General features: G+C 48.9%; 1 protein-coding gene across 1 annotated transcript in view; it reads right to left on the minus strand.

Annotated features, from left to right (window-relative positions):
* Positions 1-23,477, minus strand: part of GLT1D1 (glycosyltransferase 1 domain containing 1) — a 60,480-nt gene extending 37,003 nt beyond the window's left edge. Inside the window, exons 1-6 of the mRNA XM_056859317.1 lie at positions 23,410-23,477; positions 17,772-17,920; positions 11,722-11,827; positions 9,203-9,254; positions 5,107-5,143; positions 2,799-2,855 (exon numbers count right to left, since the gene is read on the minus strand). Of these exons, the coding sequence (XP_056715295.1) occupies positions 2,799-2,855; positions 5,107-5,143; positions 9,203-9,254; positions 11,722-11,827; positions 17,772-17,920; positions 23,410-23,477 (469 nt within the window). The remainder of the gene's footprint in view (positions 1-2,798; positions 2,856-5,106; positions 5,144-9,202; positions 9,255-11,721; positions 11,828-17,771; positions 17,921-23,409) is intronic.
* Positions 23,478-27,874: the final 4,397 nt, after the last annotated feature.

Consider the following 27,874-nt stretch of genomic DNA (forward strand, 5'->3'; position numbering starts at 1 on the left):
TTGGGAGTCCCGGTTCCCTGACCTACTAGTGTGTGTGTTGGAGGGTTATGCTGGATGAGACCAGGGAAGTGTGAGATGGACCTGGGTTTTTAAAAGACTAAAAGCTGCCACTAGGGAAAGGGCAGGGAGAGTTTAACTCCTAAAGGTAAAGGTCCCCTGTGCAAGCACTGGGTCATTCCTGACCTATGGGGTGACGTCACATCCCGACGTTTACTAGGCAGACTTTGTTTACGGGGTGGCTTGCCGTTGCCTTCCCCAGTCATCTTCCCTTTACCCCCAGCAAGCTGGGTACTCATTTTACCGACCTCAGAAGTATGGAAGGCTGAGTCAACCTTGAGCCGGCTACCTGAAACCGACTTCCGTTGGGATCGAACTCAGGTCGTGAGCAGAGCTTGGACTGCAGTGCTGCAGCTTACCACTCTGCCCCACGGGGCTCCTTGTTTAACTCCTACGAGTGACTAAAATGTAGAGTTCGCTGCCAGAGGATGTAGTGATGGCCCCAGGCATCGAGGGCTTTAAACGGGGCTAGACAGATTAATGGAGGAGAGGTCTATCAGTGGCTGCTAGTCATAGTGACTAAAGGGAACCTCCACATTCAGATGCAGTCAATCTCTGAATGCCAGTGGCAGGATGCAACATCAAGGGAAGGCTTCGGCCTCTGTGCCCTGTTGGACCTCCAGAGGAACTGGTTGGCTGCTGTGTGACAAGGGATGCTGGACTAGATGGACCACTGGTCTGATCCAGCAGGGCTCTTCTTATGTTCCTATGAAGGCCTCGGCCTCTATGCCCTGTTGCTGGACCTCCAGAGGAACTGGTTGGCCCACGTGTGAGATATGATGCTAGATTAGATGGACCCCTGGTATGATCCAGCAGGGCTTTTCTTATGTTCGTATGAAGGCCTTGGCCTCCATGCCCTGTTGTTGGACCTCCAGAGGAACTGGTTGGCCACTGTGTGAGACGGGATGCTGGGCTAGATGGACCACTGGTCTGATCCAGCAGGGCTCTTCTGATGTTCTTATGAAGGCCTTGGCCTCTATGATGTGTTGTTGGACCTCCAGAGGAACTGGTTGGCATCTGTGGGAGACAGGATGCTGGACTAGATGGACCACCGGTCTGATCCAGCCTTGAGGAGAAAATCCAGAGTGTCATGAATGGAGCAGGACAAAAAGCCACCGTCAGCTGACTAGAAAAGCACCCACTCCAACCCAGGCTGGAACATCGGAGCCACGCCCCCTCAGTTTGACTGAACACTTCCCGATGCTTCTAGCCTTGGAAACATCTCCCTGAGGCACCACAGAAAGCCAACCAGCCCCTTCTGTTTATTGTTTATTTACTTTATTTATACCCCCTGCCTTTCTTACCAATGGGGATCCAATGTGGCTCATAGAATCATAGAGCTGGAAAGTATCACTAGGGTCATCTAGTCCAACCCCCTGCACAATGCCGGAAATTCACAACTACCTCCCCCCACACTTCTAGTGACCCCTACCCCATGCCCAGAAGATGGGGGGGAACCCTCCAGGATCCATGGTCAATCTGGCCTGGAGGACAATTGCTTCCTGACCCAAAAGTGACAATCGGCATCACCCTGGGAGTGTAAGAAAGGGCCACGACAATTACTCAACCCTTCCCACCCTCCCTCTCAGGATCTGCCTAAGTTCACAGAATCAGCATTGCTGACAGATGGCCATCTAGCCTCTGCTTAAAAACCTCCAATGAAGGTCTCCTCCCCTCCATTTTATCCTCACAACAGCCCTGTGAGGTAGTTTAGGCTGAGTATGAGATGGGCTCAAAAGCACCCAACAAATTTCTGTGGCAGAGTGAGGGTTAAAACTCCCAGACCTAGTTGATTGCTTTAACCACTACATCCTAGTGTGGAAACTGAAACCAAAGAACATCCCTTCCCAAAAGCAAAAAGGCGATTTAAGTTTCACCCCATCTTCTGAATGCAGAAGATGATTGAGGACTAGGGTTGCCAACCTCCAGGTACTAGCTGGAGATCTCCTGCTATTACAACTGATCTCCATCCGATAGACATCAGTTCCGCTGGAGAAAATGGCCGCTCTAGCAATCGGACTCTATTGCATTGAAGTCCCTCCCCTCCCCAAACCCTGCCCACCTCAGGCTCCACCCCCAAAAACCTCCCGCCGGTGGTGAAGAGGGACCTGGTTGGGGGCTTCTGATCAAACCAACTCTGATGGAACTGCATTGAATTTTTAGGCATCAAATTGTTTTAACGATTTTTTTTTTTTAAGGAGATCTTATTTCCCAGTCACGGTTTCTTTTTCACTACCGGCCCAAAGATTGGCACAAGTTTCTTCCCCCCCACCCCCAACCCTTCCTGACATTATTGTTGCTTTGATTTCGAGGGAGAAAAATCAATTTTCCTACTTGCCAGAAACGCATAATAAATCTAGTGCTCTTTTTAGCTTTCGGACGGGTCTCTCGAAAAGAGCGTGCATTATGCTACTTAAAATGGAAAGTTATGGGCATTAATTATGAACACTCCTTAAAGAGCAGTTTTAGCTAGATGTATGAAAAGATCATTCGGAGGGGAGGGTTCAACACATTCCCCCACCTTGGCCGGCCAAAAAGGTTACAGTGTCTGAATGCAGCTAAGCCCCAAGACCGGGTGTTTAAGGGTTGCCAATTCCGGGTTGGGAAATACCTGGAGATTTCTGGAGCGGAGTCGGAGGAGGACGGGGTTAGGAAAGGGAGGGACTTCAATGCCATAGAGTCCAGCTGGCAAGACGGCAGTTTAGGAAGCACGGAGAGAAAAGGTTATCTTTTTGTTTTACCTGCACTCTGCAAAAATTTCTTCCAGTCAAAAGACACGTTGTGGGCGGTCACAATCCCTAGAAAATAAAACGGTCGTGCATTAAATTTTCGCACCAGGGCATTTCATAGCAAGCATCATAACCAGTTTTAGCTCCGTTGCTCTGGATCTTGGTAGGCCCGATTCAACATGCTGGTGTTTATTCGGATTTTATGCTCATGGATTACCAATTTTTTCCTTTTCCTCTCCAATATGGTGATATATGGTGCCACCACCCTTCCTTTTATCCTCACAATAATCCCCTTAGGAAAATTTAAACTGTGCAAGAATGACTGGCCCAAGATAATAGAATCATAGATTTGGAAGGGACCACCAGGGTCATCTAGTCCAACCCCCTGCACAATGCAGGAAATTCACAACTACCTTCCCCCTCCCCACACCCCTAGTGACCCCTATTCCATGCCCAGAAGATGCCCAAAAAAAATCTTCCAGGATCCCTGGGCCAATCTGGCCTGGAAGAAAATTGCTTCCTGACCCTAAATTGGCGATCGACACTACCCAGGGCATGTAAGAAAGGGCCACAAGAGCCGAGCACTGGCTCATCCCTTCCTGCCCTCCCTCTCATGATCTACCTAAGGTCACAGAATCAGCATTGCTGACAGATGGCCATTTAGCCTCTGCTTAAAATTTTCCAAAGAAGGAGAGCCCACCACCTCCTGAGGAAGCCTGTTCCACTGAGGAACTGCTCTAACTGTCAGAAAGTTCCTCCTAATGTTTAGATGGAAACTCTTTTGATTTAATTTCAACCCGCTGGCTCTGGTCTGACCTTTTGGGATAACAGAAAATGACTCCGCCCTATCCTCTATATGACAGCCCTTCAAGATCACCCAGCAGACGGTGGCCCAGTGGGGATTTGAACTCAGGATCCCCTGATCTATACCCAGCTCCTGAGCGGCTTCAATGTTGTGCCGTTGATGCTAAGTGACTTGGGTGAGACATACTTGACTGTTCTCCAGGATTTTCAAAGTGGAAGGAAGTTGTATTCCAACTGATACCACAGGGCCTGTCAATTTCAGTCTGAAGACTTCCCCATGCCAGAAAAATAGAAGTCCACTGGCACTACACCAGGCTCTCTTGGCGGGGTCGGGGGAAGAGTGTAGCGTGCAAATCCAAGGATCGGTTGGCTTCATCAGCCCAAAATCCATTGGGGGTGTGTGTGTGTAGCTGAAGGGTCTGAACACAAACTCAGCCTACCATCCACAGCTGGACACATACCCTTTGGAGGTTTGCAGGTGCGTGCCCCTCCCCTCTGCCTTATTGTCAAAAAATTGGAAGGTTTTTTCCAGTTCCCAATCCAGCCACCAAGAGGCCTATCCTCCACGTTTCTTATCTTTGCCCAGCACCTCTCCAACTTTGGTAAGTGGTACCCACTTGTAAGCATTCTCTGCTTTTCAAGAGCCGCTTGACATTTCCCCCTCCCCTAAATAGAACACACAAAGCTCACGCCAGCCAGCAATGGGTTGATATTTTAACTTTCACGCGGGCAGATAATTCCTGAGGTCTAGGGCCAAAAGAGCTCAGGAAGTGCGCAAGCGGCTGCGCCGGCATCTGGGCTGCTTGCACCGGTGCCCAGGCCGCATTTTGCCACCGAGAGAGGAAGGGATGCTGGCATTGCCCCCACATACGCTGGCCTCCCTGTGCTGGCACAGCAGCACAACCCTGGGACAGTGGCTCAGCCTCCCACCGGTGTCCTGCCAGCACAAATACCTGTGCCATCGTCCCGGGGCCTTCGCGGGCGTTCCGGGGGTCGGAGCTGCCAGTAGGCAGCTTCCTGACCCCTTCTGGGCCGGAAACGTACCCTCCAAAACAGCCTAGCTGTTTCAGTGGGGAAAATGCCCCATTTTCTGCAAAAAAAAACCCCAAAATATTAAAGGCTTTTTTAAGCCTTCTGGTGGTCGGGGAACGACTTTGGGGGCGCGCACCACGCCGTCCCTGGCCACCGAAAGGCTCAGGAACGAGCTGTTAGTTTAAAAAGACATTGCACTGCTTTGCAATAGGTAGCATGCTATGGCACGTCCCTCGCTGTGCAGAGGCAAGCTCAAATTTTTGCCACCAAGCCTCCCCAAGCTTCCTCTCCCAGCCGACCCTCCTCTTCCTCTTCCCCACTGACCTCCCAACTGACCTGTGAGACAGTCACGGCTCACTTTGGGTCCCAGCCTATGGTCCTAAGCCATGTATAGGACCAATCCCTGTGGCACCCAACCCCAGGGGAACAAACAAATGATCCCTCGAGTTCATTACAGCAGAAAGGCGAAGTCTCAAACACTTACCTTGACCTTGGACGTGTATTTTGCTTCTGATGTGAGGCTTAAAAACAAAGGAACGAGAGGAAAACAGTTTAAACTGCTTGCTGCCAGGAAAGCAAACAGAAAGTTCACTTCAGAGACTGGATACCACTGCAGGGAAAGGTAACAGACTTCGTCCTAAAAGGCTCTTTACCTCTCCCTGCAATGTGCAGCTTGAGCTACCCAGACCATTCTGCCGCAACCTTGCCTGGCTCAGTGTAAGCTCTGGGCTACCATGCCCGGCTCCCAGTCCCTCCCCCAGTGACGCCAGAGCACCGGTCACTAAGCAGGGATGTAGGTTCATCTGTGGGGAGGTTGAAGAGGTGAAGGACAAACCTCGTGGCAGGGAGTTGTAGGGAAGCAGATCACTTTTCTGTCCTTCCCAAGCAGAGGGTCATATGAGGAAGTCCCCAAAGGTGACCTTAATGTTAAAATCTTGATACCCAGACTGCATACCATAGAGCTTGATAAATAATACCAAATGTTAAAATGAGGTTTGAGGAAGGTGGACTCTTAGTCCAAGTTCTGGACTAAGGTCCAAAGGGGGGAAATGAAGGCCCAGACCCTTAAGAAGGCACTTAAGAAGAAGAAGAGTAGGTTTTTATATGCCAACTTGCTCTACCACTTAAGGGACACTCAAACCGGCTTACAACCAACTTCCCTTCCCTCCCCACAACTGACACCCTGTGGGGTAGGTGGGGCTGAGAGAGCTCAAAGAGAGCTGTGACTAGCCCAAGGTCACCCAGCTGGCTTCATGTGGAGGAGTGGGGAAAGCAACCCTGTTCACCAGATTAGCCTCAGCCGTTCATGCGGAGGAGCAGGGAATCAAACCCGGTTCTCCAGATCAGACTCCACTGCTCCAAACCACCGCTCTTAACCACTACACCACGCCGGCTCTCCAAAAGGCAAGAAGCCCACCTGGGAACAGTTTCATTGAGCTGCTCGCCCGTTTTAGTTACATTTCAGCCAATTAGGCAACCTGATCTGTCCTTGGATTCCCCAGCTCTGCGATCCATCAGTCCTCATAACTGCCATGCTGCATCAGTCCATTAAGTCCTGCAGCATCCAGCACTAGACAATCCGATGCCTCTAGGAAACTCCCGAGAGGTATGTTAAGGTCAGAGGCATCCCCGTCGCCCCGAGTAAGGGATCCCCAATTCGGTGCCTATGGGTGCCCTGCTGTCTGCCGACACCTTTCCTAGCACTGACAAGCACCGGCACCCAGCAGGGCTTCTGATTGGCCACTGGAGATTTGATTGGCTGAGCAGATTTTTAAAAATGCTCCTTTGGCAGCAGCTGCCACCACAGCACAAAAATCTTCACGGGGTGAATTAGTGTTCATAGAATCATAGAGTTGGAAGGGACCACCAGGGTCCTCTAGTCCAACCCCCTACATAATGCAGGAAATTCCAAACTACCTCCCCCCCACATCCCCAGTGACCCCTACTCCATGCCCAGAAGATGGCCAAGGTGCCCTCCTTCTCACCATCTGCCTAAGTTCGCAGAATCAGCATTGCTGACAGATGGCCATCTCGCCTCTGCTTCAAAACCTCCAGGGAAGGAGAGCTCACCACCTCCCGAGGAAGCTTGTCCCACTGAGGAACCGCTCTGTTAGAAAATTCTTCCTAATGTCTAGACAGAAACTCTTTTGATTTAATGTCAACCTGTTGGCTCTGGTCTGATCTTCCTGGGCAACAGAAAACAACTCAGCACCATCCTCTCTATGACAGCCCTTCAAGTACTTGAAGATGGTTATCATATCCCCTCTCAGTCTTCTCCTCTCCAAGCTAAACATACCCAGCTCCTTCAACCTTTCCTCATAGGACTTGGTCTCCAGATCCCTCACCATCTTCATTGCCCTCCTCTGGACACGTTCCAGCTTGTCTACAAGTTAGCTGGGGCAAGCAAATTGTGGCTGGCTCCACCTCCTGCCTCTGCCTGTCATGCTGTGGCTGTTACCGCAGCGATGTATTAAGAGTTTGAAAATGTTATAAAAAATACTGTTCGCACTTTGTTTGGCCCCTTTAGCTGTGAAGACGTCTTCCAACCATTTATAAGCCGTGGTATCCAAAAACCCTTTTAAAGCGATGTTTTTTACAACATTTTCAAACTCTTAATACATTGCTGGGAATACAAAGTGCAGTAACCCCCTGTGTCAGAATCCCAAAGGGGCCTGCAGGTCTCAAAAACGTCGGGGATCTCTCTGCTTCAAGCCTTCACCGTTCCAAAAACCCATTTCCACGACAAGCTGCCTGAAGCGGTCCCTCCAGAAGTACCGTTCTCGACTTCAGAATAAACATAAGTATACGAGAGCAAAGCCGGCTACATTCCTAATGGGTTCCGCCTGTTCTAAAAGGACTGTTTTTAAAAAGGTCAAAAGCAGAGCGGAGTCAATGACTCAAAATTAGCTTTAATCGATATTTATGATATCTAACAACCAATTTTGTAATTTGGCACAATTACCAGGTTGGCTAGAAGCGTACTTTTTAACTCGGGCATGCAGGCGATATTTCCAAAGCCTCCATTAGCGAGCGGCGAGAGAGAACATGCCTCCCTCGGAAGAGAGGAGATTAAACCTATACGCGCGTGCAACGAGGACGCATTCTCAGATCACGAAAGCTGGCGTTTCCCACACAAAAGGAGGAGGAGGGGGAAGAGACAGGAAAGAATCTCGCCGTCAAAGAAGGCGCAATTTGGTTAGAAGGCCAAAAAACAAAAATCACGGTAGAAGAGCGCACTTATGCGCAGAATGACCTTTCGACCGAATCAAAATAAATTAAGGCCCCGTCTCAGATTGTGATCAAATACTGTGTTTATATGGGAAGCAGATCTCCCTACTCCAGAGCTCTCTCAACCAAATCCTGCATTACGTCAAGCGTCTTCCACAATCCCCGTGGGCAGAAAGCAAGAAGAAGAGTTGGTTTTTATATGCCAACTTTCTCTGCCATTTAAGGGAGACTCAAACCGGCTTACAATCAGAGAAAATGGCCACAATCAGAGAAAATGGCCACTTTGGCAATTGGACTCTAGGGCATTGAAGTCCCTCCCCTCCCCAAACCCCGCCTTCCACAGGCTCCGCCCCCAAAATCTCCAGGTGTTTCTCAACCCGGAGCTGGCAACCCTACCTTCTATTGAGGTTGTCTACTAGCACTGGGTTTCAGAGGTTTTCTTTCCCTGGATGTGGAGGTCTCCTGTAGTCAGTCTGGCTAGCAGCCACTGATGGATCCATCCTCCATTAATAGACTGAAGCCAGCTATGCCAGGGCCCCCCAATCTTTTCAAGCCTGTGGGCACTTCTGACACAGTGTGGTGGACGCAGCTACAAAAGGGCTGCCACCAAAAGGCTGCCGTGGCTGACCTTGTGCTGTGGTGGCAGCAGCTGCCAAAGAAAAAGTGTTTTTTTAAAAAAATCTGCACAGCCAATCAAATCTCACAGGAACACATGAAGCTGCCTTATATTGAGGCAGACCCCTGGTCCATCAGAGTCAGTATTGTCTACTCAGACTGGCAGTGGCTCTCCAGGGTCTCAGGCAGGGGTCTTTCACATCACCTACTCGCCAAGTCCCTTTAACTGGAGATGCCAGGGATTGAACCTGGGACCTTCTGCATGCCAAGCTGATGCTCTGCCTCTGAACCACAGCCCCACTCCAAGGCTCTTCAGGGACTCAGGCAGGGGTCTTTCACATCACCTACTCACCTAGACCCTTTAACTGGAGATGCCGGGGATTGAATCTGGGACCTTCTGCATACCAAGCAGAAGCTCTACCACTGAGCCACAACCCCTCCCCAGTCAGTGGCCAGTCAGAAGCCTTGCCTTTTCATTTTCTAAAATGAAACTGGGTGGACAACAGGAAAAGGTGTCAGCGGGCAACCATGTTGCCCACAGGCACCATGTCGGGTGCCTGATATATGTGAACCCGCTCCCCTACCTATTTGAGGTCACAGTTAGGTGAACCTGGAAGCTAGAGGGGAAAGATATAGCCCCACAACCCCCCCACACACACACGCACAGTTACCATATCCTCTCATTTTAGGAACAGCACTCGACTTACAAGGTGACCATAAACACCGTCTTAACGTACCCAGTACGCGGCGGCTGTTTCCTTCATGGCCTCGGTGAAAGAGACAGCAAACCTGGGGGCATTCAAACAAAAGGTAGACTTTTAAAAATATATTACATACAGCTGGTAACGAGAGAAGGGGAAGAGGAAGAAGAGGAGGAGGAAGAGTTGGTTTTATAGCCCAAGGTCACCCAGTTGGCTTCATGTGGAGGAGTGGGGAAACAAATCCAGTTCACCAGATTAGCCTCACTAGGTGTCTGTTGTGGGAAAAGGAAGGGAAGGAGATTGTAAGCCGATTTGATTCTCCTTAAAAGGTAGAGAAATTCGGCATATAAAAATCATCTCCTCTTCCTCGCCTCCATTTTATCCTCATAACAACCCTGGGAGGTAGGCTCATCTGAGTGTGCAATGGGCCCAAGGTCACCTAACTAGCTTCCATGGCAGAGCAGGGATTCGAACTTTGGTCTCCCATGGGGGGGGGTGCTTATAACTTAGGGAGGGGGAGGGCAAGGCAAGGAGTCTTGGAAAGGGAAGGGCAGAAGCAAGGGATTAAGAAAGGAAACTGGAAGAGGGGGTGATCCAGAGGATTGAGGGAAAGAAGAGAATCTGAAAGGGGAAGGAAAAACGGGGAAGAGAAGAACTGCACATAGCTAGGAGCTACAGAAACGAGACAGAGCTAGCGTGGTGTAGTGGTTAAGAGCGGTGGACTCTGATCTGGAGAACTGGGTTTGATTCCCCACTCATCCACATGAGCGGTGGAGGCTAATCTGTTGAACTGGATTTCTTTACCACTCCTACACACGAAGCCAGCTGGATGACCTTCGGCTGGTCACACTCTCTCAGCCCCACCTACCTCACAAGGTGTCTGTTGTGGGGAGGGGAAGGTGATTGGAAGCCAGGTTGATTCTCCCTTAAGCGGTAGAGAAAGTCGGCATATAAAAACCAACTCTTCCTCTTCTTCTGAATCCCCCAGAATTAAGTGAAATAACTTTGCACGGCGGCATGCCTCTAACAGGAGGAAACCATCACAACGCACTTCGTGGGTACAGCCTCGCCGACAGATTTCATGTTAGCAAAACCTGGGCAAAGGCACACTTCCCCAAAGCCCCGTCTGCTCCAATTTCTGATTGCACAATTATATTTCCAATCTATCACGTTACCAAGCGGATGGAGACCGGGGCTCCTGGGCGCGGCGAGGAACAGTCAAATTGAAAACATTCCCCGAAGGAGCACAATTCCCCGCTGAAGAAGAACTTGATTTTAAAAACAAATAAATGACATGCTCCATTATCAAACGGGACACGGCTCCCCACTTTATTTCTGCGTGGGTTAAAGAGATCGATGATTTCCGCTTGCACCCTGCAATCGACAGTGTCTGGGGTGGGGAACGAAGGGGAGGGGAATCCATTTTTGTTTTCAGGGCCTCACGATAAGGAGGGTCGGCAGTAATGGGCCAATCACGGCATCCCCTACGAAGCAAGGAAGGCAAGGCAGCATCTGGAAATTCAAAGAAAGACTGTCCTTTTTCGCCTCCCCCAAATTGTCGACGCACTACACAAACAGCACACCAAGGGCCACGTGGGAAAGTAAGTTCGTAAGAAAAAACCCTGTGGGTTCGATCCAGCCAGATTTTCCATTGGGGAAGGCCTGTGGCTCACTGGTAGAGCCTCTCCTCGGCATGTAGAAGGTCCCAGGTTCAATCCCCAGCATCTCCAGTTAAAGGGACTAGGCAGGAAGGTGATGTGAAAGACCTCTCTGCCTGAGACCCTGGGGAGCCGCTGCCGGTCAGAGTAGACAATACTGACTTTGATGGACCAAGGGTCTGATTCAGTAGAAGGCACCTTAATTTGTGTTCATGTGTATGGTGAAACATGGAGGAAGGAGTCTCCCTTTGGCCACCCAAAAGGCGATGTGGGGGGGGGGGGGGCACATGAACAAAAGCCATGTGAGATGAAAGCTGGAAAAAAAAGGAGCATAGGAAGAGCCATGCTGGGTCAGACCAGCGGTCCATCTAGTCCAGCATCCTGTCTCACACAGTGGCCAGCCAGTTCTCCTCGAGGTCCAGCAACAGGGCATAGAGGCCAAGGGCTTCATAAGAACATAAGAACATAAGAAGAGACATGCTGGGTCAGACCAGCGGTCCAGCTAGTCCAGCATCCTGTCTCACACAGTGGCCAGCCAGTTCTCCTCGAGGTCCAGCAACAGGGCATAGAGGCCAGGGGCTTCATATGAACAAAAGAAGAGCCATGCTGGGTCAGACCAGCGGTCCATCTAGTCCAGCATCCTGTCTCACACAGTGGCCAGCCAGTTCTTCTTGAGCTCCAGCAATAGGGCATAGATGCCGAGGCCATCCCCTGATGTAGTCCCCTGGCATTTGGATTCAGCAGTAAACAGAAGGAAATTGAGCAGGACTGGGGTGTAAATCTGGCTAAATCCAACACTGCATGGGCAACTAACCCATGCAGACATATTTGCAACATCCCACTTGAAAACTTTGCTCCACAGAAACAAAACAATGCTTTGCCGAGTATTTTCTCTACCTGGCTTCGTCCAAGATGGCTCCCATCACCTGGGACTTCTCCTCACACTTGCCATCTTCGTTGATATCTGTCCCACCAAAGACGATGCCAAAAGGGATTCTGCTCCCTGCCCGGAGAAATACAAAAGTTTAATACCTACACAGCAAGAACATGAGACGAATCCCCAGTTCCCATAGAGCCAGCGTGGTGTAGTGGTTAAGAGCAGAAGTAATCTAGTGAACCTGGTTCGTTTCCCCACTCCTCCACATGAAGCCGGCTGGTTGACCTTGGGCCAGTCACAGTTCTCTCTGAACTCTCTCAGCACCCCCCCCCCCAACCTCACAAGGTGTCTGTTGTGGGAAGGGGAGGGGAAGGCGATTGTAAGACAAAGGAGGAGGAGGAAGAAGAAGAGGAAGAAGAGTTGGTTTTGATATGCTGACTTTCTCTACCACTTAAGGAAAAATCAAACCGGCTACAATTACCTTCTCTTCCCCTCACCCTGTGAGGTAGGTGGGGCTGAGAGAGCTCTAAGAGAATTGTAACTTGCCCAAGGTTACCCAGCTGGCTTCGTGTGTAGGAGTGGGGGAAACAAATCCAGTTCACCAGATTAGCCTCTGCCGCTCAGGTGGAGGAGTGGGGAATCAAACCCGGTTCTCCAGATCAGACTCCACCGCTCCAAGCCACCACTCTTAACCACTATACCATGCTGGTAGAGAAAGTCAGCATATAAAAACCAACTCTTCTTCATCCATGGAAGTGACAAAGGTCAGCGCTTGCTCTGTTAAGTACAGATCTCATGAAGCAGAGGTCTTCAGATGGTGTTCTAGGGGTTTTTATTTATTTATTATAGTATTCCCTTCTTGCCCTGGGCTTCAAAATCAACAGTCCACAAACAAATGAGCAATAATAAAAAAAAAGGTACAAATACATAGCACCCACATTCATGCTCCCCGTACGAAGGGACAACTCAAAGGGTTAATTCTATTGGATGTAACTTCATCTGGCTGTACTTCCACCAGTGAGGACCGTTTTCTGGAAAAAACCAGAGTCAGACAGTCGTCCAGAATGTTATCTGATGCCTTAAACAGAGTAGCTATCTTAAGGGCCAACAAGATTTTCAAGGTATAAGCTTTCGAGAGTCAAAGATTTCAGGAGTTTATACTCTGGAAATCTTTACGATGCTACTGGACTCAAATCTAGCTCATCTACAGCATACCGATAGGGCTACCTACCTGAAACTATCTTAAATAGAATGTGATATGCTTTAGCATGCTGGTAATTAATGTACTCCAGGTGATTAATCCTAGGAATTGTGTGAGATTACAAGCATGTTTTATTGAATTTTTCCCCCTTTACAACTCCTAGCCAATATATGAGCTAACTACACTGAACTGCTGGGCAGAATTTTTAAAATTCATCATCAATTTTATTAATGTTTTAGTCACAGACCTTAACAATATTCAGATTAAAACTATACAAAATATATAACCTACAACACCCTGAATTACATGAATAAAAATGTTACGAACAGTCACATATATACACATTATTGCTGATTTTAACACTGAAACCTAATTTTCAACAAATTTCTTCCTTAACTTAGACGCTAACATGATTTTAAAAAAGCCACGCTAAACATGATCTTAGAATTAACGTCTGCCATTAAATTTTAAAATTATGTTATATAATTTATTTAATCGTATATATGTTCTTTAAATTATCCTTGTGTCCCTTACATTCAAATAAACTCAAAATAAATTTCACTACCGGAACTGTGGTAGCTGGATCACAACCACCCACCAGAAATTGTAGCTTATTAGCCACAGGCATGTCTGTATCAGGAATTAATGGCTTGGTCGGCTGTGTTCTTAAGTGGTTATATCTTCTACAATAAAATAAGACATGCCCCGTGGTTTCGATAGAACCAGTTCCGCATCCACATAGACGATCAGGGCTTTTTACAACTGCGCCCACTCAAAATGGCTGTGGGTAATACATTGCATCTTGCTAAAAAGAAAGCTCTCCTGTAACCTGGGATGAATAAGCAATCAATATACTGCCATCGACAATTTGAATATGTAAACCCCAAAAAATCAGGAGAGCACTTGAATTATAAACCAGGGGGTGCAGAGATAAAACCACAAATACATCATATCCCCTTCCTCCGGGTTCCAACAGCGCATAAATGGGGCCATCAGAGGGAGAGGAGATGGCAGACAGATGTTTCTCCGTCATGCCTGAGAATTCCTCCTTTGAGGAACGTTTTGTATCAACGTCCGTCTCGGTCAGCTTCGAGGAAAGGCACAGCGAGAGCAACCGGGGATAAAAATAGAATACATGCACTTTTGTCCGGCATGAATCAAGATGCACTTAACACCCTGGGTAAGCATGCAGAGAAAGATCAGGAAAGCTGGTTCTCTCCACAGCTTGGGGCTTCACTTTCACAAAACCCACCAGGATCCCCCATGAACACACTTTGAAATGAGTCGCTTTGAGTTTTCAAAGAGCTCTGCCAAATATTATCTCAGTCATTCTGAAAATATCCCTAGAAGGGAGACCAGTATCCTACTGGGGGACAGAAGGCAATGGCTGCCCTGAGGCCAACTAGCCCTGACCTGGATGGTCCAGGCTAGCCAAATCTTGAGGGGAGGGGAGGAGGAGGAGGAGAAGAAAAGTTGGTTTTTATAACCTGCTTTTCTCTACCTTTGAGGAGTCTCAAACCGGCTAACAATCACCTTCCCGTCTTGTGAGGTAGACGGGGCTGAGAAAGGTCGGAGAGAACTGTGACTAGCCCAAGATCACTCAGCAGGCTTCACGTGGAGGAGTGGAGAAACCACCCCGATTCACCAGATTGGAGTCTGCTGCTCATGTGGAGGAGAGGGGAATCGAACCCGGTTCTCCAGATTAGAGTCCATCACTCTTTTTTTAAATTAATTTTTTTGCAACGTATTATAAAACATACAACATATAAAACATACAACAGCAAAAAACATACAAACCACACGACATAACAGTTCTGCCTATCAATACACCTCTAAGACAAGTTCCTGTTTGTGAATAACTGGAATGAGTTTACAATCCTTTTAACCTGGACTAATATAAAACTATTAAATGCTTGCAAAATATAATATTGATTAGTTAAAACTACATTAACCCGTGATATATTTTTCTATATATTTTACTTTACTAAAAGATTACACTTTCATATCAATGAATAATTAATAAAATTAAGCTCAATTTGCTGAAATCAAAAGTTAGCTTATATGGAATTTAAAAAGCAGGTTTAAAAAAAATTAAAGATAATGAAATGCTTTCATATATCATAACCTTATTTAGTTGTCCCATTAGTACCGTATGTAATTATTCCATATAACACTAAACTAGCCTCGATTACTGGTTACAAAAGAAAAGAATATAATCCCAGATTATGGCTTTCTGCTTAGTTAAATTACTTAGCAATGTATTCATAATATAGTTTCCAGCTCTTTGTAAAATCTTCTCTTGGTTTTTTATTAACAATGTTCGTCAGCTTGGCCAACACTACATACTCTGCACTCTTAACCACCTCACCACGCTGGCTAAGCAGAGTCGGCCCTGGTTAGCACTTGGATGGGAGACCACCAAGGAAGTCCAGGGTTGCTACTACTCTTGCTCTGAAAACCCTGAAGGGTCCCTTTAGGTCGGCTGTGGCTTGACGGCACTTAGACACTCTGACCTGGATGGCCCAGACTAGCCTGATCTCAGAAACTAAGCAGGGTCAATGCTAGTTAGTACTTGGACGGGAGACCACCAAGGAAGTACGACGTTGCTACGCAGAGGCAAACAACACAAACCAGCGTGGAGTGGTGGTTAGGAGCGGTGGTTTGCAGAGGCAAACAACAGCAAACCAGCGCGGTGTAGTGGTTAAGAGCGGTGGTTTGGAGCGGTGGATTCTGATCTGGAGAACCGGGTTTGATTCCCCACTCCTCCACATGAGCGGCAGAGGCTAATCTGGAGAACCAGGTTTGATTCCCCACTCCTCCGCATGAAGCCAGCTGGGTGACCTTGGGCTAGTCACACTCTCTCAGCCCCACCCACCTCACAGGGTGTCTGTTGTGGGGAGGGGAAGGTGATTGTAAGCAGGTTTGAGTCTCCCTTAAGTGGTAGAGAAAGTCGGCATAGAAAAACCAACTCTTCTTCTTCTCTGCTCACCCCACAGGGTCGCCGTAAGTCGGCTGGGACTTGACGGCATTTTTCACCACCCCGGCCACCTAGCAAGCTCCTCCTATCTTGTCAAACCTGTTTTGCCATGTCGGGTTGGCCTGTTTACCCAAAGAAGGGCAGTTTGCTTTGCCGTGCCAGTGCCCCTTAAACAAACGGCAGGTTGCAACCGGGCTGCCTCTCAAAACCAATCGAGTGAGACAACGAACATTACTCTCCAATTCTTTCAAAGCATCCGCAAGAGCGGGCAGGGAGGGGGGGAAACAATTAAGTGGACAGTTTTACACCTCATTAAGCTAACAAATAGCGGCGAGATGGCTGCTAATTAGTAACATCGCTGCTTTTAAAATTCTGAATACATTAGGGCACTTGTTAAAACGAATCAGGTAAGTGTCAGAACAATGAAGCGCGCTGGAGCGGCCAGGAGCCTCCCGTACGGGCTGAACGACATGTTAAATTACCGCCTCGTGAAACAGTGTCTCCGCTGCGTCTTGTCCCGTAGCGGCCTTGGCAGGTGTGCGTCGGCGAGCCAAAAGAACTTCCCTGTGTGACTGTGCCTGGGTTCTAGGTCTGGTCCAAGCGGCGCAGCAATCTGGGCAGAGCTGCTCTGCAGACGTTGCGCGAGATCCTCGAGAGCGGCAGATCTCGAACATGCGGGCAACACCCGAATGGCTGCTTTGCTCCAACTGCAGGGAGGCTTAATCGAGTGCCCCCCGAACCTGTGCAAAATCGCACCAAATCTTCTGCCTCTCGAGCATCAGTAGGGCTCGACAGGAAGAGGGACAGGGAGGGTGGTTGGCCCTCTGCATCTGCAGTCAGTCCAGGGATGACAATACTCATCTGACTCTCCACAGCTGCAGATCCAAAACCAGCAATGGAAGACGGGAAGCAGCCGTAATGGCAGAAAGGGACAACCCCAGGCAAACAAAACAAGAGATGAACAATCACTCCTTAGGTGCTATCTGCACAGAGATGACATGATCCTCTCCGCAGGGAACCCGCAGGCTCCAGGCTGATCCTGCATTAAGCAGGGGGTTGGACTAGATGGCCGGTATGGCTCCTTCTATGATTCTATGACCCTGGGGTCTTCCCAGCTGCATGCAATATTTGGTGTATGGCCAAATAACAGACGGCCAACATTGAACAGGTCAAGTGGACCAGCACGACAAACCCTCTACTGTCCTAAGCTCCATGGATAACACATGAACACATGAAGCTAGCTGCCTTATACTGAGTCAGACCTCTGGTCCATCCAAGTCAGTATTGTCTACTCAGACCGGCAGCGGCTCTCTGGGGTCTCAGGCAGGGGTCTTTCACATCAACTACTTGCCCAGTCCCTTTAACTGGAGATGCCGGGGTTGGAACCTGGAACCTTCTGCATGCCAAGCAGAGGCTCTACCACTGAGCCATGGCCCCTCTCCAAGGCTCACCAGGGTCTCAGGCAGAGGTCTTTCACATGATCTACATGCCTAGTCCCTTGAACTGGAGATGCCGGGGATGGAACCTGGGACCTTCTGCATGCCAAGCAGATGCTCTACCACTTAGCCACGGCACCTCTCCAAGGCTCTCAGACAGGGGTCTTTCACATCACCTACATGCCTAGTCCCTTTAACTGGAGATGCCCAGGACTGAACCTGGGGCCTTCTGCATGACAGGAAGATACTCTTAACACTGAGCCACAGCCCATCCTGATGGTTTAAAAAAATTCAACACATAAGAAAGCAAGGAAAGAAAAGAATCAGGAAAGAACACCAAGGACCGTGTGAACGGGCCCTTGCAAAGATCACATTCCAAAGTTGTGTTTTTCCTTTAAACAAAACAAAAACCAAGAACACCTCTCCGCAAATTCTGTCAAAATGGAACGGCCGTACCTTGCAGAAGTCTGCCTGCTTTATAAAGATGGAGACCAAGAGCAGCCTCGAAGTTCTTGGAAGAGATGAGATCCGCAACCGCCCGCGGGGACTCATAGTCTGAAGTATCCTGGATGATACACGTATGACCAGCTGCTTCTAGATGATCGCTTTTGGCAAACGGAACGAGGGAGACAGAGAGAGAGAATATTCATACCTGCTTAAAACAATTCACGATTTCACAGAGCTCGACCTAAACGCTGTTTTCCTCCTTGAAAAGACCCTTGATATAAAACCAGCTGATTAGACCAGGGGTCCCCCAACATGGTGCCCATGAGCTCCATGGCACTCACCCCTGCCAAGTGCTTTTAGAAAAGGAGTGGGGCTAGGTGGGGCTTTGGCCCAGAAGGGCTTCCGATTGGCTGCCCAGATTAAAAGATCTTGTTATACAGACCTTCTGCCTGAAATGCTGAAGAGCTATTATTAGGGTGACATGTATCCTTGTTTCCTGACATTGTGTGGTTGTGACGGCTCCATCTACTGTGGCAGCCAATTTGTGAATGCATCCATAGCCTTGTGTCAGAACTCCAAAGGTACCTGCAGGCTCAAGAAGGCTGACAGCCAGCGTGGTGTAGTGGTTAAGAGCAGAGGTTTGGAACCGTGGACTCTGATCTGGAGAACCGGGTTCGATTCCTCACTCCTCCACATGAGCAGCGGACTCTAATCTGGAGAAGCGGGTCCGATTTCCCACTCCTCCACATGAAGCCAGCTGGGTGACCTTGGGCTAGTCACAGCTTTCTTAGAACTCTCTCAGCCCCACCTACCTCACAGGGTGTTTGTTGTGGGGAGGGGAAGGGAAGGTGATTGTCAGCCGGTTTGATTCTTCCTTAAGTGGTAGCCATCCACAAAATGATTACCACTACTTAACTTCAGTAACACAGTGTAGATCCTTGTGCTGTGGTGGCAGCTACTGCCAAAGCCACATTTTACAAAAAGCTGCACGGCCAATCAAATCTCCAATACTCAACTAGAAGCCTTGCTGGGCAAAAGTCCTACTTGGCCCCACCCACATCCTAAAAACATTGGGCAGCTGCCAGAAAAGGTGTTGATGGGCTTCATGGCACCCACAAAAGTTTCCGGCTAAACATTCGGAATAATTTTCTAACAGTTACAGCAGTTCCTCGGAGGAACAGGCTTCCTCGGGAGGTGGTAAGTTCTCCTTCCCTGGAGGTTTTTAAGCAGAGGCTAGATGGCCATCTGTCAGCAATGCTGATTCTATGACCTTAGGCAGATCATGAGAGGGAGGGCAGGAAGGTTTGCATCAGTGGTTGGTTCTCGTGGCCCTTTCTTGCATGCCCAGGGTAGTGCTGATCACCACTTTGGGGTCGGGAAGGAATTTTCTTCCAGGCTATATTGGCCAGGGATCCTGAAGAGTTTTTTTTTTTTATCTTGGCCAACTTTTGGGAACAAAGTAGGGGTCACTGGGTGTGTGGGGTGTGTGGGGGGGGGAGATAGTTGTGAATATCCTGCATTGTGCAGGGGGTTGGACTAGATGACCCTGGTGGTTCCTTCCAGCTCCATGATTCTATAATTCTATGACACCTGTCTTAAAGCTTCTCCCTTTAACGAAGAGTATTCAATTTCAGCCGGAAGAAGATGTACACAGAATACCTCGCATCATACCCCTTGATTCTAATGGTTTCATTATTGATATTTTACTAACGTAATGGCAAGATTTTTTTCACAACCTGAATTCAAATAACAGCGATTTGTACCCAAGATTTTTTTTAATGGGTTATTTTCCCTAGGCAACAAGAACAGAAATTTGATCGTTTTGTATGCCATAATATTTTCTTCCTCAGACTAAGCCAATTACCACAAATCACTCTTTTGTTCAAGCAATACATTTGCATGTCACGATTCGCTTTAACCCAACACGCTAAGAACACACAGTGGGGGCGGATACCAGAATCCATCTGCTGCTTTATTCTGAGATAAGGAATAGATGTGTTCCGTTTCTCCTTGGATTTCAAGACACACACCCAGGTGGGGGGGGGGGGCTTTATCAAATACGTGCGTGAGTTTTTCCATGTTGCAGGTTGGCATCAAAAGCGGTCCGACAAGGGTGGGAGGCTACCGATGGAAATCATTAACCCAGGTGAAGCAAGATAAAATTCCTTCCTGGAATCTGCAGTGGCACCATCCAAGCAAGACTAAGCAACGTGTCCTCCATCGGGGGAGGGCTGTACCACAAAACTTTCCCGGTAATGTAAATGGGTGCAAGAGCAAAACCCAAAGATGTCTCCCCATTGTTCACGGGAGGACAGGGAAACTGAGACCGAATTCTCCCCCTAATTTGTCTCTTCAGTATGTCTAAACGACAGGCAGATACCGCATTGACTTGCTGAGGCCTGACAGTTACACATGAAGCTGCCTTATACTGAACCAGACCCCTGGTCCATCAAAGTCAGTATTGTCTACTCAGACCGGCAGCGGCTCTCCGGGGTCTCAGGCAGAGGTCTTTCACATCACCTACTTGCCTGGTCCCTTTAACTGGAGATGCCGGGGATTGAACCTGGGACCTTCTGCATGCCAAGCAGAGGCTCTTTCGTTGAGCCACGGCCCCTCTCCATGGCTCTCCAGGGTCTCAGGCAGGGGTCTTTCACATCACCTACTTGCCTAGTCCTTTGAACCAGAGAGGCCGGGGATTGAACCTGGGACCTTCTGCATGCCAAACAGATGCTCTGCCACTGAGCCACAGCCCCTCCCCAATAAACACATGAAGCTGCCTTCTACTGAACCAGACCCCTGGTCCATCAAAGTCAGTATTGTCTACTCAGACCGGCAGCGGCTCTCCGGGGTCTCAGGCAGAGGTCTTTCACATCACCTACTTGCCTGGTCCCTTTAACTGGAGATGCCGGTCATTGAAGCTGGAACCTTCTGCATGCCAAGCAGGTGCTCTACCACTGAGCCACAGCCCCTCCCCAATTAACACATGAAGCTGCCTTATACTGAATCAGACCCATGGTCCATCAGAGTCAGTATTGTCTACTCAGACTGGCAGCGGCTCTCCAGGGTCTCAGGCGGAGGTCTTTCACATCACCTACTTGCCTGGTCCCTTGAACTGGAGATGCCGGGGATTGAACCTGGGACCTTCTGCATGCCAAACAGATGCTCTGCCACTGAGACACAGCCCCTCCCCAATAAACACATGAAGCTGCCTTCTACTGAATCAGACCCATGGTCCATCAAAGTCAGCATTGTCTACTCCGACCGGCAGAAGCTCTCCAGGGTCTCAGGCAGGGGTCTTTCACATCACCTCCTTGCCTAGTCCCTTTAACTCACTGGTTCCCAACCAGGGGTCCACAAGAACTAAATTAAGGTCCGTGAAACAAAGTTATAAACCCATAATAAATTAATATTTTCAATCAAAAGTTCTCTATTATAAAAATATATATTCAAATATTATTCTAAGTTTAATGTTTAACTAACAGTTACGATTAAAGTTTATTTTCAAATTCTCAGAATTTTTATTTTGAACCTTGGGGTGCCTGCACCGAACAAAAAAGTCCTAGTGGTCCCTGGTTAAAAAAAAGGTTGGGAACCACTGCTTTAAGTGGAGATGCCGGGGATTGAACCTGGGACCTTCTGCATGCCAAGCAGATGCTCTACCGCTGAGCCACAGCCCCTCTCCATGGCTCTTCAGGGTCTAAGGCAGAGGACTTTCACATGATCACATCACCTACTTGCCTAGTCCCTTTAACTGGAGATGCTGGGGATTGAACCTGGAACCTTCTGCATGCCAAGCAGATGCTCTACCGCTGAGCCACAGCCCCTCTCCATGGCTCTCCAGGGTCTCAGGCAGGGGTCTTTCACATCACCTACTTGCCTAGTCCTTTGAACCAGAGAGGCCGGGGATTGAACCTGGGACCTTCTGCATGCCAAACAGATGCTCTGCCACTGAGCCACAGCCCCTCCCCAATAAACACATGAAGTTCCTTCTACTGAACCAGACCCCTGGTCCATCTAAGTCAGTATTGTCTACTCAGACCGGCAGCGGCTCTCCGGGGTCTCAGGCAGAGGTCTTTCACATCACCTACTTGCCTGGTCCCTTTAACTGGAGATGCCGGTCATTGAAGCTGGAACCTTCTGCATGCCAAGCAGATGCTCTACCACTGAGCCACAGCCCCTCCCCAATTAACACATGAAGCTGCCTTATACTGAATCAGACCCATGGTCCATCAGAGTCAGTATTGTCTACTCAGACTGGCAGCGGCTCTCCAGGGTCTCAGGCGGAGGTCTTTCACATCACCTACTTGCCTGGTCCCTTGAACTGGAGATGTCGGGGATTGAACCTGGGACCTTCTGCATGCCAAGCAGAGGCTCTTTCGTTGAGCCACGGCCCCTCTCCATGGCTCTCCAGGGTCTCAGGCAGGGGTCTTTCACATCACCTACTTGCCTAGTCCTTTGAACCAGAGAGGCCGGGGATTGAACCTGGGACCTTCTGCATGCCAAACAGATGCTCTGCCACTGAGACACAGCCCCTCCCCAATAAACACATGAAGCTGCCTTCTACTGAATCAGACCCATGGTCCATCAAAGTCAGCATTGTCTACTCCGACCGGCAGAAGCTCTCCAGGGTCTCAGGCAGGGGTCTTTCACATCACCTCCTTGCCTAGTCCCTTTAACTCACTGGTTCCCAACCAGGGGTCCACGAGAACTAAATTAAGGTCCGTGAAACAAAGTTATAAATCCATAATAAATTAATATTTTCAATCAAAAGTTCTCTATTATAAAAATATATATTCAAATATTATTCTAAGTTTAATGTTTAACTAACAGTTATGATTAAAGTTTATTTTCAAATTCCCAGAATTTTTATTCTGAACCTTGGGGTGCCTGCACCGGACAAAAAAGTCCTAGTGGTCCCTGGTCAAAAAAAGGTTGGGAACCACTGCTTTAACTGGAGATGCCGGGGATTGAACCTGGGACCTTCTGCATGCCAAGCAGATGCTCTACCGCTGAGCCACAGCCCCTCTCCATGGCTCTTCAGATCTAAGGCAGAGGTCTTTCACATGATCACATCACCTACTTGCCTAGTCCCTTTAACTGGAGATGCCGGGGATTGACCCTGGGACCTTCTGCATGCCAAGCAGATTCTCTACCACTGATGGATCATGGTCCATCATGGTCAGCCTTGACTACTAAGACTGGTTGCGGCTCTCCAGGGTCTCAGGCAGAGGTCTTTCACATCACCTTCTTGCCTAGTCCCTTTAACTGGAGATGCCGGGGATTGAACCTGGGACCTTCTGCATGCCAAGCAGATGCTCTACCGCTGAGCCACAGCCCCTCCCCAAAGTGGAGATGCTGGGGATTGAACCCATGCATTCAACGCGTGCGCTCTACCACTGAGCTGCATCCCCCCTTCCTCCTCACCCGGCCCCCCGGATCAAGAGGGAGAGACCTGGGCACCAACTGTGAAGCCACCCTATTTTTGCCTCCGCCTCCCAAAGCGTAAAAACTCATCTTTGCCTCTCTGGGGACTCCCTGTTACTGCATTGCAAACGATGGTTTTGAATATAACCGCAGACGCGCCTGGAAACACAGCGATGGAAAGAGCTCCACCTGACGAGTCCCTGCCTGCCCGGGAGACACTTACTGGACCCTCCTCGCCGTAGTGCCGTTCCCGGTCCCGGCTCGCAGCGGCGCCAGTAGAAGCAGCCGCATGGTCCCACCCACGCTGGAGCGCCCTGCCTGCCCTACTTCCGGCCAACCCCTCTCGCCTTCATTCCCTCCGCTTGGGAACCGGAAGCCAGTGTTGCCTCTCCGGCCGACGGAGGGAAGGGAGCGCTTCGCACGCCTCCCCCGCAGCTCTATGGTGGCCGTCAGGGCAAAAAGGATCCCCCGGAAACAGCAACAGGGAAAATTCGTTCCAGTGTATTTCCCGGGAAATAAAAAAAAAAAGGGGAATTATTGGTAAAGGTAGGGGGTGACCGCACTTTGTATTCCCAGCGATGTATTAAGAGTTTGAAAATGTTGTAAAAAAACATCGCTTTAAAAGGGTTTTTGGATACCACCACGGCTTATAAATGGTTGGAAGACGTCTTCACAGCTAAAGGGGCCAAATAAAGTGCGAACAGTATTTTTTATAGCGTTTTCAAATTCTTAATACATCGCTGGGAAAACATAGAAAGTGCGAACAGCATTTTTTAATAACATTTTCAAACCCTTAATACATCGCTGGGAATACAAGTGTGGTAATCCCCCTAGAATTGTTGAGCAACTGAGACTGTCAGTATGAAGTACATGTGTGCATACTCACCCATGTTTTGATTTTGGTTGGCTGGCTGATTCATGTTTAGCTCTATTCTATTGGTGATTTTGATTGTTCTATACCTTTCTGGCTATTGTAGACAAGTTTATGCCCTAGGGGATAAGGTTCCAGCACTGCCTGAACAAATACTGGGAGATTTTGAGAGCGGTGCCTAGAGAGGGTGGAGTTTGGGGAGAATGCAATGTCATTTCCAGAGGACACTAGGAATTTCCCCTTATCTTTATTGTAAAGACCATAGAGACATGGGGAAATTCCTAAAACATCATTATGGAGGCCAATTCTAGCCATTTTTTTGTTCTGTGCCTCAATTTCCCAAAGGCAGGGGACTGGGCCTAAGAATGGAGTTTACCCGCTGCATGTAGACCGGCAAGCATCATTGGGGGAAGGTTTTATGTGGCTTGATGTGATCCATCTCTTTTTTTCAACTCTTTTTTACGTTTTCAACTCTTAATACATTGCTGGGAATACAAGTGCAGTAACCCCCAAAATGTTGTAAAAACATCACTTTAAAAGGGTTTTTGGATACCACCACGGCTTATAAATGGTTAGAAGATGTCTTCACAGCTAAAGGGGCCAAACAAAGTGCAAACAGTATTTTTCATAACGTTTTCAAACTCTTAATACATCGGCGGGAATACATAGAAAGTGCGAACAGCATTTTTTTTATATAACATTTTCAAACTCTTAATATATCGTCGAAGGCTTTCACGGTCAGAGTTCATCGGTTCTTGTAGGTTATCTGGGTTGTGTGACGGTGGTCTTGGTATTTTCTTTCCTGACGTTTCGCCAGCAGCTGTGGCAGGCATCTTCAGAGGAGTAACACTGAAGGACAGTGTCTCTCTTAATATATCGCTGGTAATACAAGTGCGGTAACTCCCTAGTAGTCCCCTGTGCAGGCACTAGGTCATTACTGCCCTATGGGGTGACATCATATCCCGGCACTTACTAGGCAGACTGTGTTTATGGCGTGTTTACCATTGCCCCGGCATCTCCAGTTCAAGGGACTAGGCAGGGAGGTGATGTGAAAGACCTCCACCTGAGACCCTGGAGAGCCGCTGCCAGTCTGAGTAGACAATACTGACTCTGATGGACCATGGGTCTGATGGACCAAGAGTCTGATTCAGTAGAAGGCAGCTTCATGTGTTCATTGATGACAACCGGAACAGGATTGTCTCTTCTAAAATGCTTTCTCTTCAAGGAACGGATGTGGGAGATTTGTCCTTGCTAACATTTGCTGCTGTTTCTTCAACTGCAGATGCCGGTCTGAGTAGACAACGCTGACTTTGATGGACCAAGGGTCTGATTCAGTAATAAGGCAGCTTCATGTGTGAGATCAGTTGTAATAGCAGGAGATCTCCAGCTAGTACCTGGAGGTTAGCAAATCAAAAACAAGGGCACCTCCGTGCCTATACCATAAGGTTTGGAAATTAGCACGGGAGAAATGGTAAAAAAAGGACATAGATGGGATACAAAGTAGCAAATATATAATAGGAGACAATGATAGAAAAGACAAAAACAAGTGTACAGCACAGAATCTTAACTACTAAGTTGCTAAATATTCCTTGGATTTATACCTGTAATTGGATATCCCAAAGGAACTGGCTATCATTGAAATCCAGAAGAGGACCTTTGCCTCTTGATTTGCACCAAAAAACTCCTTCATACTTATCTTGTATCTTTGTATATATTTAGCAACTTAGTAGTTAAGATTCTAAGTTGTACACTTGCTTTTGTCTTTTCTATCATTGCCACCTATTATACATTTGCCACTTTGTATCCCGTCCATGTGCTTTTTTTTTTTAGAGGTTTATTAACCCGACATGAATTGATAAGGAGACGATAACTGATAAAGCAATCGCGAAACGAACACTAAACCCGGAAGTGTCGTTTTGGACTTTTTTGGACTTTTCCTTTGGATTTGCCTTTGTTTGAATTTCTTCTTACCTACGTTTGGAACTTGCACCGATCCTGTGGAGCAATCCTATGATAACATTTTGAAGAAATCCTCTTGGAAACGGTGTGATGGAACATACCCTGAGACCATTTTTCTATTGAATGTTGAAGTAACATATTTATTATAGTACAATTTCAGTATCATACTGGAGATTTTGGACTGTATTCTTTACAGCATATATGGTGTATAATATATGCTCATGTCTACATGGTAGTATCTGTTGTTTTTGTTTCACTCAGAAGTCGTGTCCTAATTAACTATTGAGCTTGGTGCTGCTTGGTTCTCTCAAGTACCCGGAGGTTGGCACCCCTGCTTCCAGCTCCACGTTCCCGTCTCACAAGTCACCTGAAAGCGAGTCATCCAACCCCACCCGCCTGATCGGGGCCTCTCCCCCTCGTTTCATCCCGTGCGCGCTTGTTGCAAAACGACTAGCGCGGCTTCCCTGCAGCCCTTCCTAACTCCCAAGCCAGATTGCAACACGCGTTCGCAGGGCAATCAAGGCTCGCCCCTTTGCACGCCGGCAAACAGACCCAACCCGCCCTAGATCCCCTGATGGCCCTCAAAAGCCTGAGCCCCGCCCCGGGAGAAAGGCTTCCACCTGCCCCCTTTTCCCCCCTCCCCCCAAAAAGCCTCCCTTGTTTTGCTCCTCGGCCACGTGAGTGCTGAACCTGGAAGAACCCTCACCGCCGGAGCGACGGCGCGCCGCGGCCAATCCGCGGCCGCGCCGGGGACTGGAGGCGGGCTCTGGAGGCGCTGGGCTGGGCGGAGGAGTTCGGCTCCGGCGGCTGGCGGCGGAGGGAGGGGGGCGCGCGGACGGAACGGCGCGGCGATCCCGCCGGGGGGCTGTTGGCGGAGGGGGGGGGCGAGGCGCCTCCGCGGGGAGCCGCGGGTTCGAATCCCGGGTGGAGTGGAAGCCGGGTCGGGACGGCGCAGCCGTGAGGCCCGTGGGCATCGGGGGCAGTTGAGATCCAGGAAAGCGGGTGTGTGTGTGTGGGGGGTGCCATCTCCTTCTCAGCTGTGCAAAGGCTCAGTCCCAGGGTTGGGGTTTAACTTAATCTAGGGATGGGCTGGGGGGGTTCAGGGTAGGGGTTGCTAGCATCGGGGCTCCAGGCTAGGGCTAGGGGAAGGGTTGCATTTAATCTGGATTTGGCTGGGGTCTCTGGGAGAATCAGTAAGTTGGGGGGCTCATTCTTAGCAGATGGGTAGGAGTTGAATTTAATGCGTGGTCGAGAGGGGAGTCTAGCTGGGGCGGCTAGATTTGGAGGATCAAGTCTAGCTGGGTTGGATTGAACTAGAGACTCAAGTCTAGTTGGATTGAACTGGAGACTCAAGTCTAGCTGGGGTGGCTAGAATTGGAGACTCAAGTCTAGCTGGGTTGGATTGAACTGGAGACTCAAGTCTAGTTGGGGTGGCTAGAATTGGAGAATCAAGTCTAGCTGGGGTGGCTAGAATTGGAGACTCAAGTCTAGCTGGGTTGGATTGAACTGGAGACTCAAGTCTAGCTGGGGTGGCTAGAATTGGAGACTCAAGTCTAGCTGGGTTGGATTGAACTGGAGACTCAAGTCTAGCTGGGGCGGCTAGAATTGGAGAATCAAGTCTAGCTGGGTTGGATTGAACTGGAGAATCAAGTCTAGCTGGGGTGGATCGAACTGGAGAATCAAGAGGTTGAGGGGGCTGGCTGGGAGAGAACAGACTGCGGGGGTATTGGGGAGGTCGGGAGGCTTGCAAAAGGTTCTTCCCAACTGGACTTGGTGGTCAAGAGAAGGAGGGGCTTGAAGCTGCAGTAGTGGATACGGGGTGCCCCATTGAGTGAGATTTCTGGGTCCCTCCTGCCCC

Source organism: Euleptes europaea, chromosome 13 (assembly GCF_029931775.1).
Source record: "Euleptes europaea isolate rEulEur1 chromosome 13, rEulEur1.hap1, whole genome shotgun sequence".
NCBI lineage: Eukaryota > Metazoa > Chordata > Lepidosauria > Squamata > Sphaerodactylidae > Euleptes > Euleptes europaea.